The sequence below is a fragment of the Anomalospiza imberbis genome, chromosome 3, assembly GCF_031753505.1.
Source record: "Anomalospiza imberbis isolate Cuckoo-Finch-1a 21T00152 chromosome 3, ASM3175350v1, whole genome shotgun sequence".
NCBI classification, from domain to species: domain Eukaryota; kingdom Metazoa; phylum Chordata; class Aves; order Passeriformes; family Viduidae; genus Anomalospiza; species Anomalospiza imberbis.
This window is the reverse complement of record NC_089683.1, coordinates 22,275,507-22,300,620: the sequence shown is the minus strand read 5'-3', so window position 1 is coordinate 22,300,620 and position 25,114 is coordinate 22,275,507. Positions and strand designations below refer to the sequence as shown.

At 34.3% G+C, this 25,114-nt stretch overlaps 1 protein-coding gene across 1 annotated transcript in view; it reads left to right on the top strand.

Annotated features, from left to right (window-relative positions):
• The window catches only part of CSMD1 (CUB and Sushi multiple domains 1), a 1,092,711-nt gene that overhangs the window by 872,371 nt on the left and 195,226 nt on the right, over window positions 1-25,114 (top strand). Inside the window, exons 22-23 of the mRNA XM_068183622.1 lie at window positions 3,343-3,512; window positions 6,491-6,647. Of these exons, the coding sequence (XP_068039723.1) occupies window positions 3,343-3,512; window positions 6,491-6,647 (327 nt within the window). The remainder of the gene's footprint in view (window positions 1-3,342; window positions 3,513-6,490; window positions 6,648-25,114) is intronic.

Genomic DNA, 25,114 nt, shown 5'->3' with positions numbered 1-25,114 from the left:
ACTGTAAATATTTTTAAAGAAAAAACATGACTTTTCCCATACCACTCAGTAAAATATTAGAGCCTTGAAGGGGAGACATGCCTTTGACTGCTTAAGCTTTTGCTGCTGCCAAGGCCAGACTCAGTAATTGCATTTCATTGAGTTTCTAGTTCATAAGCATGGAAAGCATGGTCATGCAGTTCTGGACTGCAGTGCGCAGGAACAGTTAGAAAAAGGTCAGTTGAATTCCTTAGGGCATAAGGTCTGCTGTATATCTGGGCACTGGTCACAAATAGCAGAGATTTCAGTTATTAGCACACTTAGAAGCTCCAACAGTCTGGAGAAAAAAGGATTTTTTCCATCAATGAGGACAACATTTCTCTGAAAAAAAGTCACCTAAATCTCCAGGCCAAGACATTGGGAGAGCTAATGAAACATGGCTTTGACTTGATATCCTAAGATTAGCAAAATATAGCTAGAAAACTTTAACCTGAGCTGTGACAGGCTTTGTATATATTGAGGAAGGGAATTTAAAAAGAAGGGCTTCATTTCCTTTGAAAGCCTCTTTCTGGGGTCTGTGTTAGTGATTTGCTGACTGACACAAGATGAAGTAGGAAACTTGACTGGCCAGATGACTTGAGCAAGCCTTTGTTATGATAATGAACAGAATGATGGGGCCTGATGAAACTGCATAGCTGTCAGATATTTACAAGGGATTTGAAAAAGGATAACATGAATATGGTTTTATAGCATCGGTTGGAGGTATATGAGTGCCAACTTGAGTTCAGAGAACTTTGCCATGTAATTAAAGTTTAGTAAATAATTGCTCATGTTACAATACATCTGCTTCTTTCAGAAAGTAGCATATTTTAGAAGGGTAGTAGTATTTTGTCTTTAGTATCCCTTATCTTATATGTCAGTACTTTTATTCACAGATCTAAAATTAGCATGGCTTTGAACCTTGGAACCTTCTTACTGTAGCAAGAAATATGTCAAGTTCTAGATTTTGGAAAGCTCATTGTACACTTTCTCTATAACTGCATATGTATTAGTGGTTTACAGTCACTCACTGAAACAAAACATAGAATATTGCATGAACGTTAAATAAGAAAAAGTCCTTTGCTTCCATACTTTTTTCTCTTCAACATTGTACTTGTGTATTTCTAGTTTTTTAAAGGAAGTAGATAAGAAGATACTGGTGGAGCCTAAGGGACTATTGATTTTTTGCATGCATCTTTACCCAGGCAAACAGTTGTTTGTAGAAGGCTTGTGTAGAGTACTGGTATTGTAAATGTTTTACATTAATGTGGCATTAATTTTGGCATTGCTTTGTATTACATTTTATAAACTTAATCAGTTCCACCTTCTTCCTAAAATCCAAGACAAAAATATGGATATGTACGCACCAATAGGTACAGAGAGACATTTATATGTAGTCATATGTAATAAGTATTACACACTTGACATGCTTTACCACAGAAGTATTGAAATAAAAATCAAGTTTCTCAGTGTACGACAGTTCTTTGAAACATTTAGACAATGTAAGGTGACTTTCAACATGTTAGAAATACCTTATGCATCCTATGTTCTCCAACAAGGAATGAGTTCATCTGTCTGAAGTTTGGAGGCAGGGGTTCTTATTTCCCAATACCCTTCTGCCTGTTAAATATAATGTAGTTCAAAACTGAAGATAAGGAAGGAGATAATATAAAGCTCTACTTTAAAATAGCTAGTGAACTCTAACTTAACATGCCAGATAAAGATACTGAGCCAGTTTATTAGTTGTTTACTTTTTCATTTTGCCTAAGGAGATCCCAAATGCAGAGTAAAAATAAAGCTCCATGTAAGTTTATAATTATCTCATTCCCCCTTCCCTTGTTCCCCTTTTCATCCTTACTTCCCTCCTTTCCCCTTCCCTCCATCCATCCCTGCTTTCCTCTCCTTCTCCTTCTTACTCCCTTTCTTTCTTCAGATTCATTTTAGGGAGGAAGTAAAAAAATATACATTTTTATACTTTTTAAAAGCAAAAGGGACATAAATTTGGTATCTGCGAAGGCCTCAGAAATGTAAAAACAAAATGTTTAGACTGCTTATTTGCAAATATAAATCATACATTTCTTCTTGAATTCTTCTCAAATAAATGTTTTACCATCCTAAAAACCCTAAAAATCTATTAAACATTTTTAGAAAAAATACAGATTTTTTTCTAAACCTACCACTTCTTTGATAGGGTGTATCTGTTTTTTTACAATTATACATTAATTGATTATTGTTATGCCTGTTACGTTTTTACAAAACTGTGAATGAGGTCTATTGGTGTTTAGGTCAAAAACTACAGAGTATTTTATCCCTAGACTGAAAAATGAGATATCAATATCAATTTCATGCACCTAAAAAGGAGCTGAAGATTTATAGTTGATAGGTTAATGTTACTGTGGGATTTTATAAGGTGTTTTTAGGTCATTTTTAGGTGGTTTTAATATTGGTTTGAACAGTACACCAATATTATTTGCTGTCTTTTTAGATGTTTTTATCTATGTGGTGGAATTTATATTGCATATTTGGCATAATTTTATTAGTCTTTATTCAGAATTCAAACTGAATCCATAGTCTGGAACATACCACTCCTCCTAGTTTTTATTACTTTTTTTTACTGGGGAACTACAACAAGAAATGTCTAATGAAAGTGTCAATAGGTGCTTACTACAGATGGCTGTGAAAAAGACTCACCTACTCTTTACCCAGAAAGGAAGGGATCTGTCTCCTTGGCACTGACTGATGTCAATAAGTGTTGTTTTTTGATTTTGTGTTTTTTTGTTTTTTTTTTTTTTCTTTTTGGTTTATTCCAGCTAGAGAAAAAACATGTTTGAATGCTCTTGATTTAGTATCAGATTGGTGGTTTTTTTTGGTTTTTGTTTTGGTTTGGTTTTTTTGGCAGCTTACTGCTTGTTTAAGTACTTAGTGCTTTTTGAAATGCTATTTTGTAAAGCTGAATACAGAGGTAAAATCAATATTATTTTTATTTGAAATGTTACTGCAATAACTATATTTCAATAAAGTATTCAATTTTTATGGTATCCAGGCTAGCCTGCATTATTGGTTAATCGGATGGGAGGATTAGGGGATAAATTGAAGGTAAAAGCACATAAGTGCACATAATAAACAGACCCAGTGAAATGCAGGAGATGGCAACTGTCATAGGGATTCTAGGAGTTGGTCCTACAGATGAAACTTGATAGAAATATACTTTTTCTAGATAGCCTGTTAGAGATATCATAGAGCCTAAATATTATTGCTAATAACTCATATTTTCTTGAATTGGATAATTCACTTCTTTTGTTTTAATGTGTCTCTTTTCTTTAGCTGAATGCGGAGCAACTGTCTCTGGAAATGAAGGAACATTATTGTCTCCAAATTTTCCATCTAATTATGACAACAACCATGAATGTATCTATAAAATTGAAACTGAGGCTGGAAAAGGAATCCATCTTAGAGCCAGGAGCTTTCAGCTGCATGAGGGAGATATTGTTAAGGTAATAAGAAAAATATTTCACTTTCTATGCTAAATAAACACATTGCATGAATAAATCTGTTTCCAATGGCAATTATCTTTCTTTTCATATCCATTAGGTGGATAGCATCACTGCCTTTATACGCGATTCAATGATTTATACTAGATTCAAAGAAACTATCGGAGACGTGATTTCAATTACATTTCTAGAAGTATTAGACTGTTTAAAGTGGTATAAATCTTAAAAGGAAACCTAAAATTTGAACTTTGATTTTGAATATCTAGTATTTTTTTTTCTCTTTACGCAATATTTATAAATATAGCACAGGGATTTTTGGTTTTTTCCCTAAATGGAAGCTAACTTTGCAATATTGACTAAAACTGTAGTTATAGAAGCTCTCTTTCATTCTTTTATATTGCAGGGAACATTTGAAACACGGCCTAAATATATATAGATTTTGAGCATGTACTTTTCTACAGCATAGTAATAAGTTGCCTTTTCCTAATAGTAGATGTTGCATTCTTGTATGTAATGAAAATCCTGATATTCATCTGAAGTGTTGACCATACATTAAATTAGTCTTTCAATTTTATGTCCCCAATTTTTTGGTTAATTAAGACTTAAAATCACAAAGAATTCAGAATTCAGTTAGCAATTTCCTTTCTAGTTATCTCCCAGTAACCCATTTAACATGTTAGAAATTGCTGTCTCTTGATTTTTTTAATTTGCACTGAGTGCTTCGCACAAGGAATTTAAAGACATAATTGTTATGGATCAAATATTGGTGACTATATTTTTATCCATTTCATCATCTTAGGAGCTTCCTTATGTAATTAAGTGTGACAATTCATTTCCTGCAAAAAACAAGGCATTTACAGAGAGGATGAAGGTGGGGAGGAAAAAAAGTTTTCACTTTAATGTAGACATTTATGTCTTTGTTATTATATCTATTCTTTTCAACAAGTACTTTATTTGACCATGAAATAGGCAAAACTTATAGTTTAGTTTATAAAGTTACAATCAAAATAACAGCATTTTCTCCATCTTTACCTTCAAAAACATTGATAATAAATGCTACCATGTATAAAACACTGCAAGATCTTGGTTTTGCTTCTAGACCAAAGGGAATTGAGTAGATGGATGAAATATGTGGTTTGTATTGTCCTTTGCTCCCATTATCCATGGTCTGACAGTGCAGATTCCCAGAAGTATTTTTGCTCTGAAGAGATACAGCAGGGAGGAAAGAATTTAATTGCCCACTGAGTTGCTAGAATGTGGTACATAAGTCTCTCAGAAACTTTGCAGATATCTGGTTTATAAATAATTTAGTAAACTACTTAAAAATCTACAACAAAAAATCCCTTAGAAAACCCTAAAGAAACATTCAAGAAACTCAGTTATCCTTCAGAGCATCTCATGAGTAATGTCTAGTGTACTTAGCAAAATTCCCTGGAGATACAAGAAAGATTTGCTTGAGACAAAGCTGTTCTGAGCAACCTGTTAGATACTTTCTTTTATAGATCTTTAAACAAAATACTGCAGAGGGTCCAAAGGATGAAAAGGCAAAATTGTGCTGATGTCTGAACTGCAAGGACTGTTTTCCGGTTTTGAGTCAATTGCCACATCACAACTTCCATTTATACAATTAAGCTCTCTTCCACCAATTAAGGTTTCTCTATTACCTGCATTTATGATAAAGAAATTGATTTCCTCTCTATTCCCATACCAGAATGTCCTTTTACATATTCCCATTGGAATCAGCACGTTGGCAGGGCTATGGACTTCAGAGCTTGCTTTCTTTCCTATCTGCGCCCAAAATAGGGAATTCAAATAGGGACAACTTCCTGTGACTCAGATGTAGCAATTTAGATTATTAAATAGGTCACTCCTTCTTCTCACTGGATTCAGTATAAATCCACACTGTACCATATGGTCTGCTAGTGAGGGATGAAGATCCAGTGCTTGAAATATTTACTGTAATTGTAGCTTTTATGCTGGTTGTCTCTAGTCACTTTAGGACACTTTAGGAGATACTGACACTTTGTATCAGAAACCAGCGGCTCAAATCCATTTCTTGATTTTGTATAAGCATCGACATGACATTTTATGTATGGTGTGTATTTACACACTTTATATTGCTTCTTTTTTCATGAGAAAGTAGAGATTTATTTAATTTAAAGAAGGAATTATTTTCTTAAGTTCATCTTGAGAAAAAAAAAACAACAAACAAAACAAAACTGCAGAAGGCTATTTTTGCACTTTGCTTTCAATATAAAAAAATTTTAGTTTTGCAATGAGAAAAAAAATGTAATTTTTTACCCCCTTGGCAAGAGTTTTTACTTCTCCTGTATTTGTGAACAGTCAAAAGGGCATTCTAAAAATTTTAGGAATTGAAAAAGTACTTACATTAATATTGTTGAAAGTTTTCAGTAAAGTAATGTGGCAAATAAGAACATCTCTACAATTAGTTTGGAAATAGACTCACATATCTTTTTGAAAACTTATCAGTCTTTGTTAAATCTGATAGTAAACCAAAATTGCTGCAGGCTTAGAGCCTGAGATAAAAGATGACAGATTGACTTAAATATCTCATTTTTGCTGTTGATATATACAGACAGGAGAGAACAGAGCAGGCTGTAAGGATTTAGCTTCAATGGTGATTTCAGAATTTATACTTGTTTTGGTCATGGTGAATAATCCAGAAAACAATCTGAGTTTACGAAACCTGAGAAGATAGAATTGTATATAAATATTAATTTCTTTCAAGATGAGCTCACAGAACCAAAAAGGCAAACGACTGTAAAACACATTAAGGGGGACAGAATATTTAAGATTTCACTGAACTGTATAACCCAGAGTTATATACCTCTCAAAATAGATACATTAGGATTTTTGGGAAACTATTGGAAATACTTTGCTAACTTTGGAATTATTGTATAAATGAAAATCTTTCATATATTTAGGTTTGATGTCCAATTTCATGCTCTTATTTCTGCAAGGTGTATGATGGAAAAGACAGTTCTTCACGCTCTCTTGGAGTCTTCACCAAAAATGATATGATGGGAGTTATTCTTAATAGCACTTCTAATCATATGTGGATAGAGTTTAATACCAATGGATCTGATACTGACCAAGGATTTCAGCTGACTTATACAAGTAAGTAGCTCATAAATATGATCTGATTGATTGCTTTGTAGGGAAATGTGTATTTCTCAGCAGTAGTGATTTTTTTTTTTAATGTTGAAGGTAATTTCCTAGAATGTACTGTGGTTAAGAGACTTATCTTTACTTGTCTACATGACTGGATAGGTATTATTAAGTTTGAAACACTATTGAAAGAAAATTTGTATGTTTTTAAACTTAGAAAGCACAATTATTTTTAAGATTTAGTAGTAGTGTTGTGACGTATGTGGGTTGAATATATTAGTTGTTAAACTGTAGAAGAAAATGTACAGCAGAAAATAATGGAAAATGGAAAGCTCAATCTCTGCAGTCAGAAGAGAAGAGAAGAAGAGAAGAGAAGAGAAGAGAAGAGAAGAGAAGAGAAGAGAAGAGAAGAGAAGAGAAGAGAAGAGAAGAGAAGAGAAGTACAAATGAAGATTAATTATGGATATTCTCAGTTCAGTCAGAGAGAAAAAGAGGGTTTTTCTAAACAGGCGAGAGCCTGGGAAACAGTTAGGAAAGAATGTAAATAATTCTCTAATCTATCTTGTTCACATTGTTTATAGATATATTCTGCCACCGTAGGTCATTCACTGCACACCAATGGTGTGAGATGTTTTTGCTTTAAGACCAATGAAATTAGTCTGCACGATGTTCTCTATATATAGAGCAGTGCATTTGAAACAAATCAGTTTAATTCCTACCTTCTAACTTGGAGTCCTTCTGTTCCCGTCCTGCTCAACAGCGACAATGAACAAGAAACTGACTACTTGTCAGGATCAGAGTGGAGTACACTGGAAGGAGACCAGAGTGAACAAGTTTTAACAAACAATGCACTTGTCCCACAGACTGTATGCAATTAATTGAATTAATTTTTGCTGGCAAAAAAAAAGAGTTTTTTGCGGGGAATAACTTTGGGGATATCTAGTTTGTTTCCAATACACATAAAGAGATATTTTTCCAGGTTTCAAGGGATCTCCAAGATCCATTTACGTCCAATTTATTATCTTATACATTACTTTCCATGAATTACTGTTGAATCTTGCAGGGCAGAGCACCACAACATAGTGTGGCACAGAAATGGAATCATTGCTTAGTTTAGTACATCTAATGTTTTCCCTTTGGTTTGGAGCAAGCTGTGGAATAACCTTTTAGATTTTTTTTTTCTTACAGAACCACTGAAGAATGACTAGGGAAATCTACTCTAATTTGCCTAGAGAAACTGTAGAAACTTTCCTTTGGAAGAAAACCAAAACCAACCAAAATAAGACTGTTTTTAAAAAAATCTTATTTTAAGGGCTCTGATTTCAAGGGTCTCGAGTCAGTTCCTTTGAAATCCTACTTCCTTGATCACTTCCACCTACTTTTAATGAATGTAATTTTACTTGAAAATAGAATTTTGTCTAATTTCTACATTCAAATGCTTGATTTTGTTGCATTTTATTTTAAGATTTACTCTCCTGCACCATATTTTTCTGTGTAAGATAAGATACGATAATTTATGTCTTAAGGCTTTTTTTCCTGACTGTTTGATTAGATTTAAACCGTGTTTTCTATTGTTCACATTTTCTGAAGTTTGTAGACAGAATTTGACATAGTCTTCTAACTGTAATTTTAGTACTGGGTAGAAAGGCAAAACTTTTTTCCTATGTCTGCATAGCATTTTTTTTTTTTTTTGGTTGCCAAGTGTCTAATTTATTTTATTATATGTAATCAGTTTGCAGCCATTCATGTTGAAAAGTATATCTGTAATGACTTTTCTTCCTACTTTCTCTCACGAGACAATCCCCAAATTTAACTACAAACTAATTCTTTACTTCTCATGTGTGTTTCCAATAAACCAAATTTCAATATAATAAATTCTGAGACAGTGACCATCTGACCAGGTGATTTCCTTCTACTGTAACTGTTATTTCCAAACCCTTTGGTGTGTGATTTTTTACCATTCATTAATTAATGCAAGCAAAAAATACAAGCAGAAGATGTATTCTTTTGCAGTGCTTTGAAAACTGGATGCAGTGCTGACTTACATTCTTTTTCTAAAAGTGCTATCCTAGTAATATCTTAAAGATTAGATATGCCAGAAATTTATACTCATTATTTGATGGATTTTTAATTTTTTGGTGCAGTTACAATTCAGTTACCAAAAAATATGTCCATTTTTCATTCGATAAATACATTAAATACAAAATGATAATTATCTTTTTAGTTTAATAAAGCTATAGTTTACAGCAGAATTAACAGAAAGATTACTCTGAAGTTTATTTATTCACTTTTCAGATTGAACTATAATGCCAGATACTTTAAAAATACTAAAACAAATCAAAAAGGTGCTAAAATATAGTTTTACTGAAGGAAATGAGAATACATGCTGAAGTCAATGAAATTGAATAATTAATATCATAAGACAGAGATAGGAGAAGTGATGGTCTAATAAATCAGGTTAATTAATTCAGGTTATTTCCTATGTGATTCCTGAGTTCTTGCTACCCACAAGGCATCATCAACTGCCCTTAATTGTTGGTCTTTGTAGTACTTTTCTTCCTATTATTGCTATTGAATATAAGAAGTAAAATTGCAGGGTGCTATTAAAAAGACTATTGTGCAAGTCCGCTATTTCATTTGTGTGCAACTACCTTTCCATCTTTTTGATGGAAAAATGGTGTGAATTCTGAACGTTATAATATAAGGAGATATTAAATGGAAATCTATAAAGCATCCAAGTTCTAAATGAAATCTGATGAAATTTCTCTTGAAATCTTCTGTAGAGGAAATTGCTTCAGGTAGTACTGATTAGAAGCTGTAAATTATCTTATTCTTTGATCTATAGTGACAAGATTCTTTCAAGAAAATACATTTATCCTGATAGGTAGAGGTAATTTTTTACTAAGAAATACCATGAAAACTTCTGTACTCTTTCTCAAGTTAACTGTTTTGAGAAACTAAGAAATATTTTGAGATAAAACTAAAATTACAGTGATTTTATTTAAGGAAATAACTTCAGAAAAATGGAGAATATTTTAGCCTGAAATTGGCAGGGTAAGTATATATGGAGTAAGAGTCAATGAAATAGTAATTTGAGCAATAGCTGAACAGAGGAGAAGAAAAATGAGGAACAAAGTAGGCAGTTTGTCGACTTTGTGCAAAAAAAGTTTATATAAAGCCATTTCCTTAGAGTGTGTTAGGAGGAATAAGGTAAAGCATCCATTTCCAGTATCTCTACACTGCTGTCAGAGTGAATGACTGTGGACATTTATATCTCTGTACTGAGGAAATGGCAACATAAGCTTGATGACTTTAATTCCCTATGAGTAGAAGACATCAGCAGCGATCTGCATGTAAATATATAAGTGTATTCTTATTGTAGCCACAACTGATGCATGCGACAGCTTTTTTTTTTTTAATTTTAGAAAATGTCTGTTATTCTTTCATGATTGCAGTTTTCTTATTCAGGGGATATTTTTCCTCTCCATCTGATTAGAACTTTTCTCCCTAAGACACCTCTAATTTTTGTCAGGAAGAGAAGATTAGATACAGGGATTCCCACAGCTATTCCTGTTCACAGCTCAGTTAAAAGATTTGCCCATTCTGATATAAAGACGCCAGTGCTTTGTGCTGTCATGTCAATGGCATTTAATGTTAAATTGACATTCACATAAAACCAAAATCTTATAGATGCCACACAGTGACAGGTGGAAAAAGCAAAACACAGCTGTCTGGTAAGAGTAACGGGCTGCAACTTTAAATAAGGAGCAATTCAGTACAGCTTCTGAATAGCAAACAGGCAGTCCCGTTGCCATGCCTAACCGGTTCCCCTATCACAGTCCTGACACAAGAGGAAATTTAACAGTGTTTGTTTTCACTCATCATGTACTGAACTTACTCTGACTTGTGTCATGAGTGCTTCCTTGCTCCTGTTTAATACTCCTTCCTTGAACATAGCCTCACTTTTCTTAGCTTTTGGAAAAACAGTATATAATACCTTTACACTTTATCATACATGTCATATACAAATGTTTTGTGACCCTCTGACTACCCCTAATGCTGCTACTGTGTGATCTATTTGGTCTTGTACAGATCACTCGGCACTATACTGTGCTTGCACAATTTTCTCAGTAAAGTTCCCTAACATTTGAGAAGAAAACACTCTTTCCCTTCAGAGTACCATCTAGAAATTTCAAAACTCATTTATTTTCATGGTGCCTGATGATAGATGTCTATATTCTTGATGTGTAAGGACCTTTACTACTGTAGAATTGCTCCTTGGACACTTCTGAAACCTCAGGATTTTTACCATGTGCTTTGCACTGGCAGCTGTTTGTCTGAAATAGCATGAAGTTGCTGTTGGATCTTTTCTAGACATCTCTTTTAGGAGCAGCTTATCTAGCTCTCTATGGCAATTTCATGGTTCCCCAGTCCTATGCAGTAAATAATAGAAGCAAAAGCTTGACTTATTCACAGATTAAGCCTTAGAATATATTTTAATAAGTCAGTGGAAGAGTCCATCCAGAAATACTTAGAGATACTATCTGTAGCAACATGCCTGGCTGCACTGGCCCACTCAGTAATAAATTCTGCCTCTCAACAGACTCCTTTGTATTTCAGAATAATGAAGAACTAGTTATAGACTTTATAAAGTCTGAAAATTATTCAGGAATTTGTGGTATACTCTGTAGCTAGATTTTAGATTTCTGAAGGCCTGACGCTGACCTTTCCCTGATTTGCTGCTATGGATTAAAAATGAGATTCCATGTTAGTTCATCAACAATTGTTTTTTATTTATATCCTCCACTTTCTTTGTGATGTGAAATTAGACATTCTCCTTCACTTCTGTGCTAAGATGGAAATAAGGGCTGATAAAATTCTCACTAAGGATTTGTCTTTTTGAAAATGAATGTTGCGTAGGCCCAAATCATTTATGATTTATAATTTATGATTACAGCCTCAAATTTCAAATCTATGGCTACCATTTCTTTCTCTGAAAGCAGGATTCTCCATGGCTATCATTTCTTTCAGAAGAGTTCAGGCCCCTGAGCTGTGCTGCACTCCACAGAACTTACCACAGATTTAGGATTGTGCATAGAATTAGGATAGAATTTTTTTCTTTTTAATGAGGTTTAATATTTTATTTGCATTTATCATTCTTTATATTTAGCATAGTTAGTAGTTTTACAATATTCTTTTCATTGTTCTGAAGATATACTTTTCAGTTTAAGGAAATAAATTTTTAAATGCATTTCTCAGACATGATGCATTGTTTTAGCATTCATGGTATTCTATTACTGCTAAAGATTAGTTCTAATTTCCAGTTGAAGTTCTCTGCTACAATCATTCTTTAACCCTACTGCTTTCAAGGGATAGTGAAAGGTAGCTCATGAAAGGTGAATCTGAATTGGTCGAAATTTATATAAATTGTTCAAACCATTTATAATAGTTAATTTAAGAGAATCATGCACTTTAATTTAGTTCATTTCCTATTCCACAGTAATTGAAAAGGTTAGAATGTCAGTGAAAACAATGTTCTGAAACTGAAGACTCAGACAATTATTCTAGCACACAATCAGTCTCAAATTCAGGAATATAGTAGTTTTTCCTCAGGGGGTATAATGTCAGTTTAGCAGAACAATCCAGTAAAGAAAAGAAGCTCTTCCAGTTTCCTTTCCATAACTAGTCTGTATATAAGATATGTTCAAATTAGAACCTTCAAACACTGCAGTAAAAATGTAAGACACCAAACACAAATATTATTAAATTAGTACATCTTAACTGATACATGTATGACATAGTCACAGGTCCTATTAAGAGCAGTAGCATTATGTGACTAACCCTAAATGAACGTAACCCCAAATGAATACTGCCTGCATAGAAAAAAAATCTTCTAAAAGAAAGTCAAAGTTGCAGACTTGAGAAACAAAAATTAATGAATGTAAAAAAATATTTAGAAATATTCATTTCCTTTGTGTACATGAATTATGATATCCTGATTAATAACATGATGACATCAGAGTCTCTTCCCTCCTTCTTCCCCCAGAAAATTAAATTGCCTTCTGCTTCCTAAATTACTCAACATTTACGTAGTCTCCCCATTCCCCCAAATCCTCAAAATTTTGTACGAACAAAAAATAATTGGTCTTAAACCAGTTTTTATAATTGAGGCTGGCTTTCACTTTTAATTTAAAGATGTCTAATAAGCTGCTACTCTGGTAAACAGAGTAGGTAGGTGCCAAACAATTTTTTATCTCTAAGACAGAAACAATGAAAACCATTTTATTACGTGAATACAAGCACTGTTTTATGGTGATGTTTTGCATTTTTCCCATCTCAGGTAAATCTTACCAGATTTGTTGAAGCACAGATCTTTAGCCATATAGACTTATGTGAGCTAGTGCTACCCTATGAAAGAGTACTCCAAAATACTTTTTCTCAGCAGGCCTGGATTAGGATGGAAGTGACCAGTTTGTCCATCTGTATTAGGTTTGAATAGGAAGGCGTTGCGGTCCACGGTGGTGGTGGACGCAACCTTCCCTGAGGGCATCTTGCGCCAATGGGTAGAAGCCACGAGAGCATCAGCACACAGACAGACTGACACACAGACAGACAGACAGACAGACACACACAGACACATACATGCAGCAGTTCGGCAGTGAAGACACAGGAGGGTCCAGGCAAAAAGTTCCAATGTGCTTTGTTTCACGCGACACTGAAGGGGTCCAGGGGAGAAAGACAAAGGAGGGTCTAGAGTATAAATACAGGGAAAGAGGGGGCAGAGAAGAGCATCAGGGATCCAATAGTCTAGGGGCTCAGGGTGGTACACAGGAAAGGGACTAATAGGGAATGCCAGGGTGGATGGGCAGGGTTACACAAACCAATGAGAAAACAGGTAAGGGAGAACTCACTAAAACATGAACATATATGGGTAAAAGGGGTAAGGAAGGCCACAAGCCAATGGGGAGGACAGAAATGGGACAAATTAACATAGTGCTGCAGAGCACCATGGGGGAAGCTTCTTTCCTCACCCTGAGCTGTGAGGAATGCCCAGAGCCTAAGGTGCATCTCTCCAGCATATTGTTGATGCTCTCTCCCCAGTAGGCTCACAAGCCTCCACAGGATGGAGTTAATTTTCTTGAGTTAGGAAAACATAGAGGTTATTCTTCTTTGAGGAATAATTTCTTCACTGAAAGGGTTGTCAAGAATTGGAAGGGGCTATGCAGAGAGGTGAAGCAGTTATCATCCCTTGAAGTATTCAACAGTTGGATTTGGCATGCATTAATGCTGTGGTTTAGGTGAGAAGGTGATGCTTGGTCTAAGGTTGGACTTAAGATTTTGGAGATCTTTTCCAACATTAATGATTGTGTGATTCTCTGATTCTTCAGCTAATGCTGAGCAGTGCTTCACAGAGTTAGGACCTTCTCTGTTACTTGCACTGACATGACAGCAGGTAGGCTCAGAGAGGGCAAGAAGGTGGGAGGGGACAGAGATGACTTGAATTGAATGGTGACACATGTCATGTCATGTCATGTCATGTCATGTCATGTCATGTTTAGCAATTAAAATATGGGGAAGTGTTTCTGAAGTAGCTGTGGCTAAGGGTCTGACTGGGTATCAGTCTGCTGTTGATAAGTGATTGGCTTTGCATCACTTGTTTGGGTTTGGGGTTTTTGTTTTGTTTTCACTTATTAAACTGTCTTTATCTTCACTGATTAATTGTATTGTTTTTTTCTTTCTGGTTCTCTTCAGATCCCACTATGGGGAAGTGTAAGAGCAACTGGGTGGGGGCTTACCTGCCAGCTGGGGTAAATCCACCTGTAAATATCCTGTGTCTTGTGGGTAACCTGAGAAAGTGAGGATGAAGATGTTTGGTTACAATACCAGGGATGTAAAAGCTAGACCTAGAGAGGAGAGGAAAAAAAGAGATGAAGAAGGGAATAGATAGATATGTTGGGAGCTTGGAATAATGAAGTTACAATATCAAACCAGGGGGTCCTAAGGAGGAGTAAAGAAGGCAAGAAATGCACCACAGTGTATGGGCAAAGGTGATTTTTGGGACTAAAAGACTAGGATACAAACATAGGAGAGGAAGATTGCTAGACGGGCTGTCTGAGAAATAGAGCAAGTATATGGAGTGGAGAACTGAGACTGCATTGGTAAAAGGAGGGTGCAAAAATGAAACAGTGAAGAGCAGGAAACACAAGAAATAGAACAGTAGTAGCTTTCTGTGTTAGGAATACAGGCTGAATAGTCCATGAATATTGGAGTGAAAACCATGATTTTGTTTGAATTAAAATATGTATATTGCAAATATACATCAACAAAATGAATAGATTTTTAAAGTGCTCTGAAAATTTAAAAAAAAAATATTTAATTTCCAAATTTACATAAATTATCATCTTTAAGTCACTGAATTACTCCTCTAGGAATAGGGTTAGAAAGGAGGAAGATGTTAACTGTTTCTCATTTTCAATTAGGAAAAAAAAAGGTTTGATATGTAGGTGGTATCAAACATGTGGAAAAGTTAATTTGTTAAAGGTTATTGTGATTTTGTTCTGAAAATTACCAGTTGAAGGTCTCCTGACTTTTCTGTGTATGATTTGGAGATTCTCATCTTTTTAAAACCACTGGGTTTTCCCGGTCTTGTAATTCACATCTATTATCAAGAAAAGGGCTGCTTTTTAAAATCTCTTGTTATAAAGTTTAAAATGCAGTTATGCTTTTCAGGTGAGAGAGAGCAGCTAGCAGAGATCACTGTAGGTGTCCATATGCATATGGTGTTTTACATTTATATTAAAATTCCATCTTTAGAGTATGAAAGTAAGATTTTTCAGTGATGCCAATTCAGGTAGCTTTCTTAAGCATTTTTTTTTCTCATCTGCTTATGTATTCGTCATAGCTAAAAAATGTGACTGAAATTCACAAGCAGATTCCAGCTAAATTCATAATCTTGGGAATGATGGCCTAAAGATTATATTGCCTTAATATTAAGAAGTGATCATATTTGTAGCGTTATTACTGAGACCTTAGTGGGAACAGAGTCCATGAATTTGTCAGTGCAGTTGTTTGAATGACAGAGCTTCTTTACCTTCTTTGCCACCTCAACCAAAATTTTTTTCTATCATATTTTAAAAAGAATCTATTTCTATGAAGCCATTATAGACGTTGTCATTATATGTATGTGCAGCTGGATTTAATGAGTTTTAGCTGGGATTTGTTCCAAAAGTTTGCTCATTTCCTCTGTTTTTCATAAAAAGACTCCTGTTTATTTACAGTGAATCATTTCCTCTTTTCCAAGTTTTAGTTGAGTAGACACTAGAGTTACTGTTTATTTATTCCCACTGCTATAATTACTAGAATTTTCCCATGAACAAGAATTCCTGCCTGAAAACTTAGAATACTTGAACAGAATTACCAATATCCTATTGTTCTTTACCCCAGCCTTCTTGCCTACATTGACCTCATGTTGAATGAAAAATTATTGTTTACCATTTTGAATTATTGGCTCAACCCTATCTGTTGGGAAAGGGAGGCTGATAAGCAATTTCTTAAGTCAGGTAGATGATCAGGACCTAGAAACCTAGGATGATGGAGTCATCCTTTTTGCAAGCTCCTTCTTGCAGCAATTCAAATGTGAGATCTGTTAGGTATGTTACTGTTGAGTTGCTGTTTAATTTATGGAAGTATTAACTATGTCAGTCTAATTATAACATTTAAGCTACACAAACATGAATATATTATTCTGTTCCATATTTCTAATACTCTCATGCAAAATTACAATATCATAGATATGTACTCTATAAAGTATAGTGTATAATAATATAATATATAGCATATAATAATATATAATATAGTATATAATGTTGGACATTTCAAATAACTTCTAGGAGCCTCTGAGATCAAAGTTTGATCTTAACTTTCTTCTGACTGACTTATTTTTCCCTTTCTAATAGAATGAATTTTCAAGAAAAATCTAGAAGTACTTTGTAAAGATTTTAACAGTTTAAAGGAAGAATGTGAGTTTTTCTCAATTCCCTGTATTATATTAAGGAACTGTGTACATTTCAACAAATTAAGATCGGTGCCCTTAAACCTAGTCCTATTTTATAACTGAAGATTAGCAATAAATAGGAAACAGATTTTTTTTTCAGTCAGCTAAACTATGTTTTTAATGTTTCTAATTATTTAAAACATTAAGAAAGTTATTTCAGAATAAAATTAAGATGATTCCTTCAAAATTTTAGGCATATTGAAATCACCCTGCCAAAACTATGTGTACATGATATACAGGCAGAATTAGGGATGCATGTAAAGAGAAGACTATTTGCAACAAAGATAGTTAAAGATGAATGCTATAAACCTATTTGTTGCTATTCCTTCTGTTTCCATGAAGTTTCTAGATGGGAAAACTTGCTTTAAACAGGATGGTGAAAGGTAGACAAGGATGTGAATTCTTGTTACTCAGTTCTTCACCACACTGTATTGAGAAGTTAATTTTCAGTTCTGGGCACAATACCACTCACCAGAATAACAGGTGATGTGTGCAGGTGATTCACCTGTCAGTGTGTGAAGGAATCAATAAAACTGGAGATGAAGGGGTTCTTTTAACTTTCAGTCCTGTTTGTGCCATACTGCTTTTTATAAGCTTGTACAATCCTTTTTCCATTTTTAATCCATCCTTTACATTCATGGTGACTTCATTCCTCTAAGGCTGAGTATTTTAGAAAAGACTGAGGAAATGAATGAATTTGAAAACACATTTTTGGTATGTGTTAAGTCAAAGTATCTTGCACTATATAACACAGGGGGGGGAAAAGTGTGTCTTCATCTTATTTCTTCAGCTTTTCTTTCACCTCTCCCAGAAAAAGGATAGCAGCAGTCTCTTCTAATAAGTCACCTACAGAATATTTTTAAGTAGTCGCTGTATCAGTCATGTCCCCACTTATTGTAAAAGAGGGTGTAGACATGGATATCCTGAAGATATCTTCCCATAGATACTTGAAGTTAGAGTGCTTAAATGCACATGAAATGTCACCTTTAATCCCTGCTTTTTATATGTAGTGTAAGTTGTGATTAATTATTCACCTGCTTGCTGATTGCAAAGTTTATTTGTATGCTTTCTATATATGCACTGCAGTCATCTTGCTGCAGGCACATATATTTGCATACCCATCTCTTGTAAGCATTGTTATTTATGTATTGTCTTTCAATAAAATAATAAAAACATGTCTTCTGCTACCTGTCTACCCATATTTAACTCACTTCTTAAATCTGAAATTTTTTATTGTATATGGGGACACTGTGGCTGAGAAAGGGAGAGTAAAATTATTAAATACGATACATGGACACAAAGAACCTGGTTTCAAATGGGGTGGGGGGAAAGACTTAGAACTTTTTATAACATATTTATAAGAAGAGAAAATTACAGAAAAAATATTTTAATTTTATCTTAAAAAGACCTGTTATTGATAACATGTCCTAAGATCTCTATTTTACATATTTTGCAGGTTTAAATAATTTTTTACATGTTGCTCATGTTAAGAAGAATTGTTGAAATTCCTGTTAGAAAGTATTATCCATTGAATGATTGTTTCATTTAAATAAGCAAAATTAATTGCCAATTGATTGCAAAGCTTTTGAGAAGTTAAAAGTGTATTTCTGTTTCCAAAGGATACAAAGCAGTAGTTTCTGATACCTCACTATAGCCACATTATCCAAACACACTTCTTTCTACAGATTTTTCTATCATTCTAATTAGGTGGAGATTTTGTAATTGGCCATTTTTCCAGTACATGTTTTTCTTTTTTCCTACAGCTCTAGGTTTCAAGACAGAGTTGCACATAAGTAGTTCCAAAATAGAATGAAAATGCCAAGAACTTTATTTTGAATTGCAAAGATTTAATTAAATAGGTTATGTTATGGATGTTTAGGATACAGCAGCTGCAGAATGAGTATTTGTTGACTTTACATGGATTTAGAAATCCATTATATACTCTGAACATTAACTCAAGTACCATTTCGTCCTTTTAATTACTCTTTAATAGTTCAAAAAGATTCTGTGTTAAACATACAGGCTACATTTATGAGCTTAAATTACTTCAGATTTAGGCAACTCTGGAAGAGTTACTGATGTTTCCAATGTTTTCATAGTACCTTTATTTTATAATAAAACATCTTAATATTTCCTTGTGTGTACTGAAACAGGATTTTTATGTACACTTATCCTTCTTTTGAAGTCATCCTGAAATCTTTCATCTCATCACTTTAGGAAGCTGAATATACATTATATATTATGTGTGTGTTCTGTCTTCCATGGCAAGCAGAAAAGACAGTGCCTTTTCCCAATGGGCATGTGCAGAGCCCACCCACTCTATAATTAAATTATAGTAAGTGATATGATTATTAGAGATTATTAAAGAGTATTTGGCATCCCTTTGGTGTTTAATTTATAAGCTTCAAAACCCTTTTTACATTTAAAACAATTAACCCCTCATGGCTTGTCTGATGAAGTTTTCTTAGCAATTAATGGTGTCTTTGTTGTAATAGTATTTCCTCTTCTTTAACAAACAGTAATATTATCAGGAAATTATATGAGTATAAACTTATTAATCAAAGACAAGATTATTGATACTGTTGCTCTACACCTATATGCTATAGTTTTTATATTTTAAGGACCTGTTGGTCTTTAGATAAGACATCTAAAGTTTTGAAAATAATGCAGCTGGCATTTCTTTTAAAATGTCTTTACAGTTTTGTCTGGAGGCTTTTTATGTAGAGTTCTTACTACTAAGTAGCAGAGTTCAGGGTAACAGAAGTTACAAAACAGTTTCATGCTTTTGAATTTACAAGAAGAAATATTTATTTGGCAGTTACAGTGTTCTGGGTTCAAATCTGAGCCCAATGTTCCATAGTCTTAAAAGTGAATTGATGCACCATCAGGATGCCCAGCAGTGCAAATCTGATCTGAATCTGGCACAAACACATGATTGAATTCCTGTAAAATTAATGAGTGCATACAGAAGAAAACCTGTATGTATTTTGTGTTTTTATGGCAGTTTTTATATATGATTTGGCATAAAGTCAGCAAGGCATTGACAAACAATAATGAATTCAACATAGCTGTAAATAATGCTAAAATGTCAAAAGCGGCTGAACAAATTTGCACTGTGGGAGCACAATATTAAGGGCTATGATATTACATTTCTTTTAGTGTCAGTTCAAGTATTTTCTCTCTTTTAAAACTGTTATCTTCTATCTCCATAAGTGCAGTTTTAATTGACATAGTATATTTTTGCAAAACATGAACAAAGGTTACTAGGAAAGAAAAAAAAAAAGAAGAAATAAAGCCTTACAACTTAATTTCTTGACTTATATTCTGGTCACTAATAACATTGTGCTTATATGTTCTACTAAATCAGTCCCAATGTAACATGCATCAACATACCTTTGTGTAGGAAGTAAAAATTGGATGAGTACCATAGCTCAATTCAGAGTGTCTTTGTTTCTTTTGTCTGTTCATAGACATGTTTTAGTGTTGAACTCAAGGCTAGAGTAACAAATTAGGGATCGAGTACCTAAAGGTTGCTAATGCACCTTTTAGGTGCGTACTTTTTCATGTGTCTGGCTTTAGGAGAGTGATTGTTTCAAAATGCCTTAGTACTTCTAGAACTTCTTAACTTCTTCTAGTTGGTTTAGATTACTTATTTTTTATATAGCCACTGTAAGTTTATAGGCAGTGTAAATGCACACATATATATAGTAAGTAAATGGTATTCTTCCTTTCAAAGTGAATGAAGGGAACTTTTGTGGATACCTCAGGATGATGTCAACTTCTTTTATAAGTACACTCTGCAGTACAGAATCCCTGAAAATTTCCCTTGGAGACAGAAAATGAACACTCTCTTTGTGTTGACAACAGGCTTTGGAGGGTACAAACTTGAAGATGAACTGAGAGTTATGCTTCATGGATGCATGTAACATATTCCACCCACTCATTGGCAGAAAAGCTAGTCCAAGGAAAAAAACACGAGTGCACATAGTATGGACATCAAATCTGCAGCTTCATTGCTTTGCTGCCCAGATTTACTTTTATTATACGGTACTGCTTACTAATGTAGCTAGTACTACAGTACCCATCATAAGTAAACTGAGTTGAAAAAACTTGTAGTTAATAGTCTACATATATTTAAAAAGATGTCAATGATTTTTACCCCAACAACTGGCATTTCTATATTCCTGATTATTTACATCAAATGTGACAGAGTAAATCCCACTGAATAGTGCCAGGAGGATACAGCCAATCATCAAGATGTATTCTGGCTGGTTTGGTTTTAATTTAACATGCTTTTATGCATTCATTGTTCTGAAAATCCTATAATGAAACTCAAGAATAAGATAATTGGCAGCAATTTGCCAATACAATATTTTTTTCTCAGCAGTAAGAATCCTGGCAGAGTTTCTCTTGACGCTGGCTTGCTGTAATGTCAGGTAAAGGTAGACTTGAGTACTGTGATTGTGTAGAACTCATGACCATATTCCCCTGTAGTAAAACTTCATCACATCTACTTTAGCACTGAAGTTCTGTTGCAACATTTCTACAATGATATTTCACAAAAATATGATCCTTTATGATACGTTACTCCAGATTTACAAGAGCATCAGGGGAAAAGGGAATTAAAAATTCTGGGTTTTGTGTATGAGAGGAAGGGGAAGAAACTGGGGAAGAAGAGCACTCGGCAAGATATTGCTGTGTTTGCACATGATGAACAGCAACTACATACATGTGAAATATCCCAAATTTTAATATGTCTACTGATAAACAATGGTTGTCTTGCTGGTGGAGAAATGTAGTGAACATGGGGCTGCAAATTATGTACTACAATTCTTACAGTTTTTTTAGAGTATTCAAAGTGCCATATTAAAGATTTGACATAAATGCCAGCAATTAGTTTGTTGAAGGTCTTTGAAGGGATTATTCTTGAAATACAGAAAGTTTGAAATGCAAATAACAGACATGATATTGTGCAAACAAACCTAAAACTTAAGAGTACTGCTGAACTCTTCATGAATTTTCAATAACTAGAAATTAAAATCAAGGTGGTCTTTTTAATAGAAATGTCTGAATAATCTTAATAAACCAGCAAACACTGAAGGGTTTAGAGTCTCAAGGATATTTAAATTTAGGTTTTATATTTTAGCTTCCAGTTAGATATTTTTATTTGCATGCTATTTTTAAATTTGTTGTTTGTGAAATAGGAAATTAAATTCTGGTACTTAACACAGTGACTTATTATGTGACTTATTATGTTCTCTACAATCATCTTATCTAACACTTTACCCCAAATAATTATTTGATTTGGGTTTATAATGAACTGGCAGAAAAATCTTAAATCTCCTGTAGCTCACACAGCCTTAAAAATGTTAAAAATAAGATTTAAAAATGATGCAAAAAATCAACATATTTCTGGAAGAGGCTTCATATTCTTTGGCATATGTACAGGCTGAGAAATTCCTTTATGTGCTACTGTGTATTAGAGTGTTTTTAACAAAGTTGTGCTTTTCAATTTATAATTTTCAGAGGTACTTTTTTGTTTACAGATACAAAAAATGCAATACAGTGAATATCTGTAGAGTGTGAGGCTCTTGAAGAAGTAGGCAATTCACCTTGGGACAGACAGGTGAAAAACTATGTTTACAGGCAAAAAAAAGTTGGAGAACATGTAGCAATCTACAAAGCCAAGAAGGTGAAATACCTTTATATTTATGAATATTTAAAGATATAAGTGACTTACAGTGATGACACAAACTATTAATGGGGTAAAATAAACCCAAAGAATATCTTTTGTGCTCCTCAGTCCTGTTTCAAGCAAAAATAAACAAAGTGCAGGCAGGCAGGCTATAGTAGGCTTCTCTCAAATTTCTAAAGCTTGTGATCTCTTTAGTTCTTCACATCTTCCATGTATGTTTACACCTTGTGCAAAACTGAATTCTAACTGGAGTACATGAAATTATAGCAAGTCAGAACAATAGTTTTATCTCAGTCTTGATACCTTCTTTAGTGAAGATGACTGTATAACAGACAAGGAAGGCTGGTTCATCCAACAGTTCATTTCATTTCACCCAAATTTTTCTGTTTTTCTTGTAGAAGATACTCCCTCTCCCTGACAACCTTGTGTTCTTTATATGGTACGAGGTATTGGAGAATGAATCTCTCTAACTATATATCAATGTTATGGAAAGTTTTTTTCATGAGGCATGAGTAAATTCTTTATTCAGGGGAGTTTCATCTGTCAATCACATGCCACTGCATTTGATAACTAAATGTTGAACCTAATAAAGAATGAGGAAGTGTCTAAGAGCAGTGGCAGAGAAATAGTGTTACACTGGCTCATACTGTCAAATCAGCAGTAAAATATAATGCTATCTATCAAAAAACTTACATTTTCAGGGTTTTACATAAATGTCTCTGTATGTTTAATAAGGAGATTAAAATAATGAAATATAGCTGTGTCTTGTGAAGTTCAGCTTGTCTGAATGACCAAATTGTCCGGGTTCTTTATAGTGTATGAAGAGAAATAGGCCTTTTTAGAATTGTCCAGTCCATCCAATCTAATTTTTTCTTCCTTAGGATGTGATTATTCATACTTCATAAGATACTTTTAACTCTAAAAGACAGAAAACAGTTTAGATGTGACTATTTATATAATCATTGCTGACAGCCAGTTAAAATAATTACTGTTCTTTTTTTTTTTTTTCTTTTTCACAAAAAGAAATTGCAGGGATGTGCAAATACTCAGGTGGAAACAATCTTTTCACAAGGAAATAATGCTAAATCTCTGTAATTCTTTTGTACTCTGATTATATATAATTCCATCTGATATAAAGACTATAGCTCTGGTAGTAAACTAAGCATTGGCAGGGCATGATATGGTGAAGTGATTCTTTAGACTGACAAAATGCTAGAGTAAATGCTAACTTACCTCTATTTTGCTGCCTTCTGTCTAGGACTTTCCCAGACAATCTCAGGCATAATACAGTAGACAGACAGCTGATTTCCCAGGAAGAGACTTATAAACAGCCATGCTTTTTTAAAGGATAACTGAATTTAAGAGTGCATGACTTTGGTCAGACTATTGTCATTGTTCCTGAGGCCTGATGTTTTTCTAGATATTAGCACAGAGAGAGATACAGTGTCTATGTGATAGAACAGCATTAGGTTCTGGACTACTGTATAAAGAAAGAGTATGGGCTCAGTTAAAAATAAAGGTAGAAAATAACTGTCTGCAGGAGATTATTGAGCTGACTGATCTGAACACCAGTCTATATAAGGGGTAGATTGGTTTCCAGAAATTTATATTTTCCTACTGACAATTGAAGTGGCCTAGACTAGTTCAAACTTCGCTTTCTAATTTTCAGAATCCTGAGTTATAACAGGTAAATCCCAACCTTTGTGCCCAATTAATGAACGAAGAAGTCAAAGGTGTTTTGTGTTTTCAGTGATGTCAGTTGATTGATATCTTTAGCATCTTTACAGGAAGAAAAGCTCCGTAGACTCCTTGCAGTTTATATCAGCTGTGGTTCATCTCACTGCCAGGAGAAAGGCAACAAGAAAAATATGATACCAACTGTAGCTTGTGTATTTGTAAAATAATTAAAGGTTGTCTGCAGATATGCCATTTACTACTTAGTGAAGGACCTCACAGAATCACAATGGTTTGGGTTATGAAGGGACCTTAAAGATCATCTAGTTCCAACCCTCCTGCCATAGTGTGAGAGCCTGGAAAGATTACTGGTTTGAAGCATTCAGAGGTGTGTGTAGGTGTGTGGATGCGTGTGTGGCAAGGGGCAGCCTGGGTCGTGCTCTGGTGAGGTGATGAACTGCCTTTTACACCCAACCTTTCCCCCAGCCTGTATCCCAGCCCTGCAGTGGCTGCCAATCCCTGGCACACTGGAGGCAATTCTCCACACCTGCCTCTGGAGCCTCTAACCCAGCTCCTAAGTGGCCAAATGACTGCAAGCCCCACCTGGGGAAGGCCCAGGAAAAGCCAAAGGGTACTTAAAGCCAGACACAAGGCAAGCACATTTGACCCTGCCTCTTCTTGGAACCTCTGTCATCTGAATACCACTGAAAACAGGAGTGATTTTTATGTTTGTTCTTTTCTGCACCTTTTTTGTCTTTCTTTTTCTCTCCTAATTACCTCATCTTGGGGTTTTGAGATACCTAAAACCGATGAGGCTTAGAATTTGCTAAGTTGAATGGGCCAAGTGAATGCTTTGAGAAGTGTTTGTTTCATGTTGATTGAATGCTGCTTGAAACCTTTTGCCAAAGTTCTCTGATTTTCTAAAGGTGCCAGTAAAAACTTTTTTTGTTAGTTTGACCTCTTGGATATCTTGTTAGTATTTCTCCCATGCATCTAAGTCAGAGTATATGAACAACTGTAAGCCCTTTTGAAAGTCTCATAGATCAGATTTTT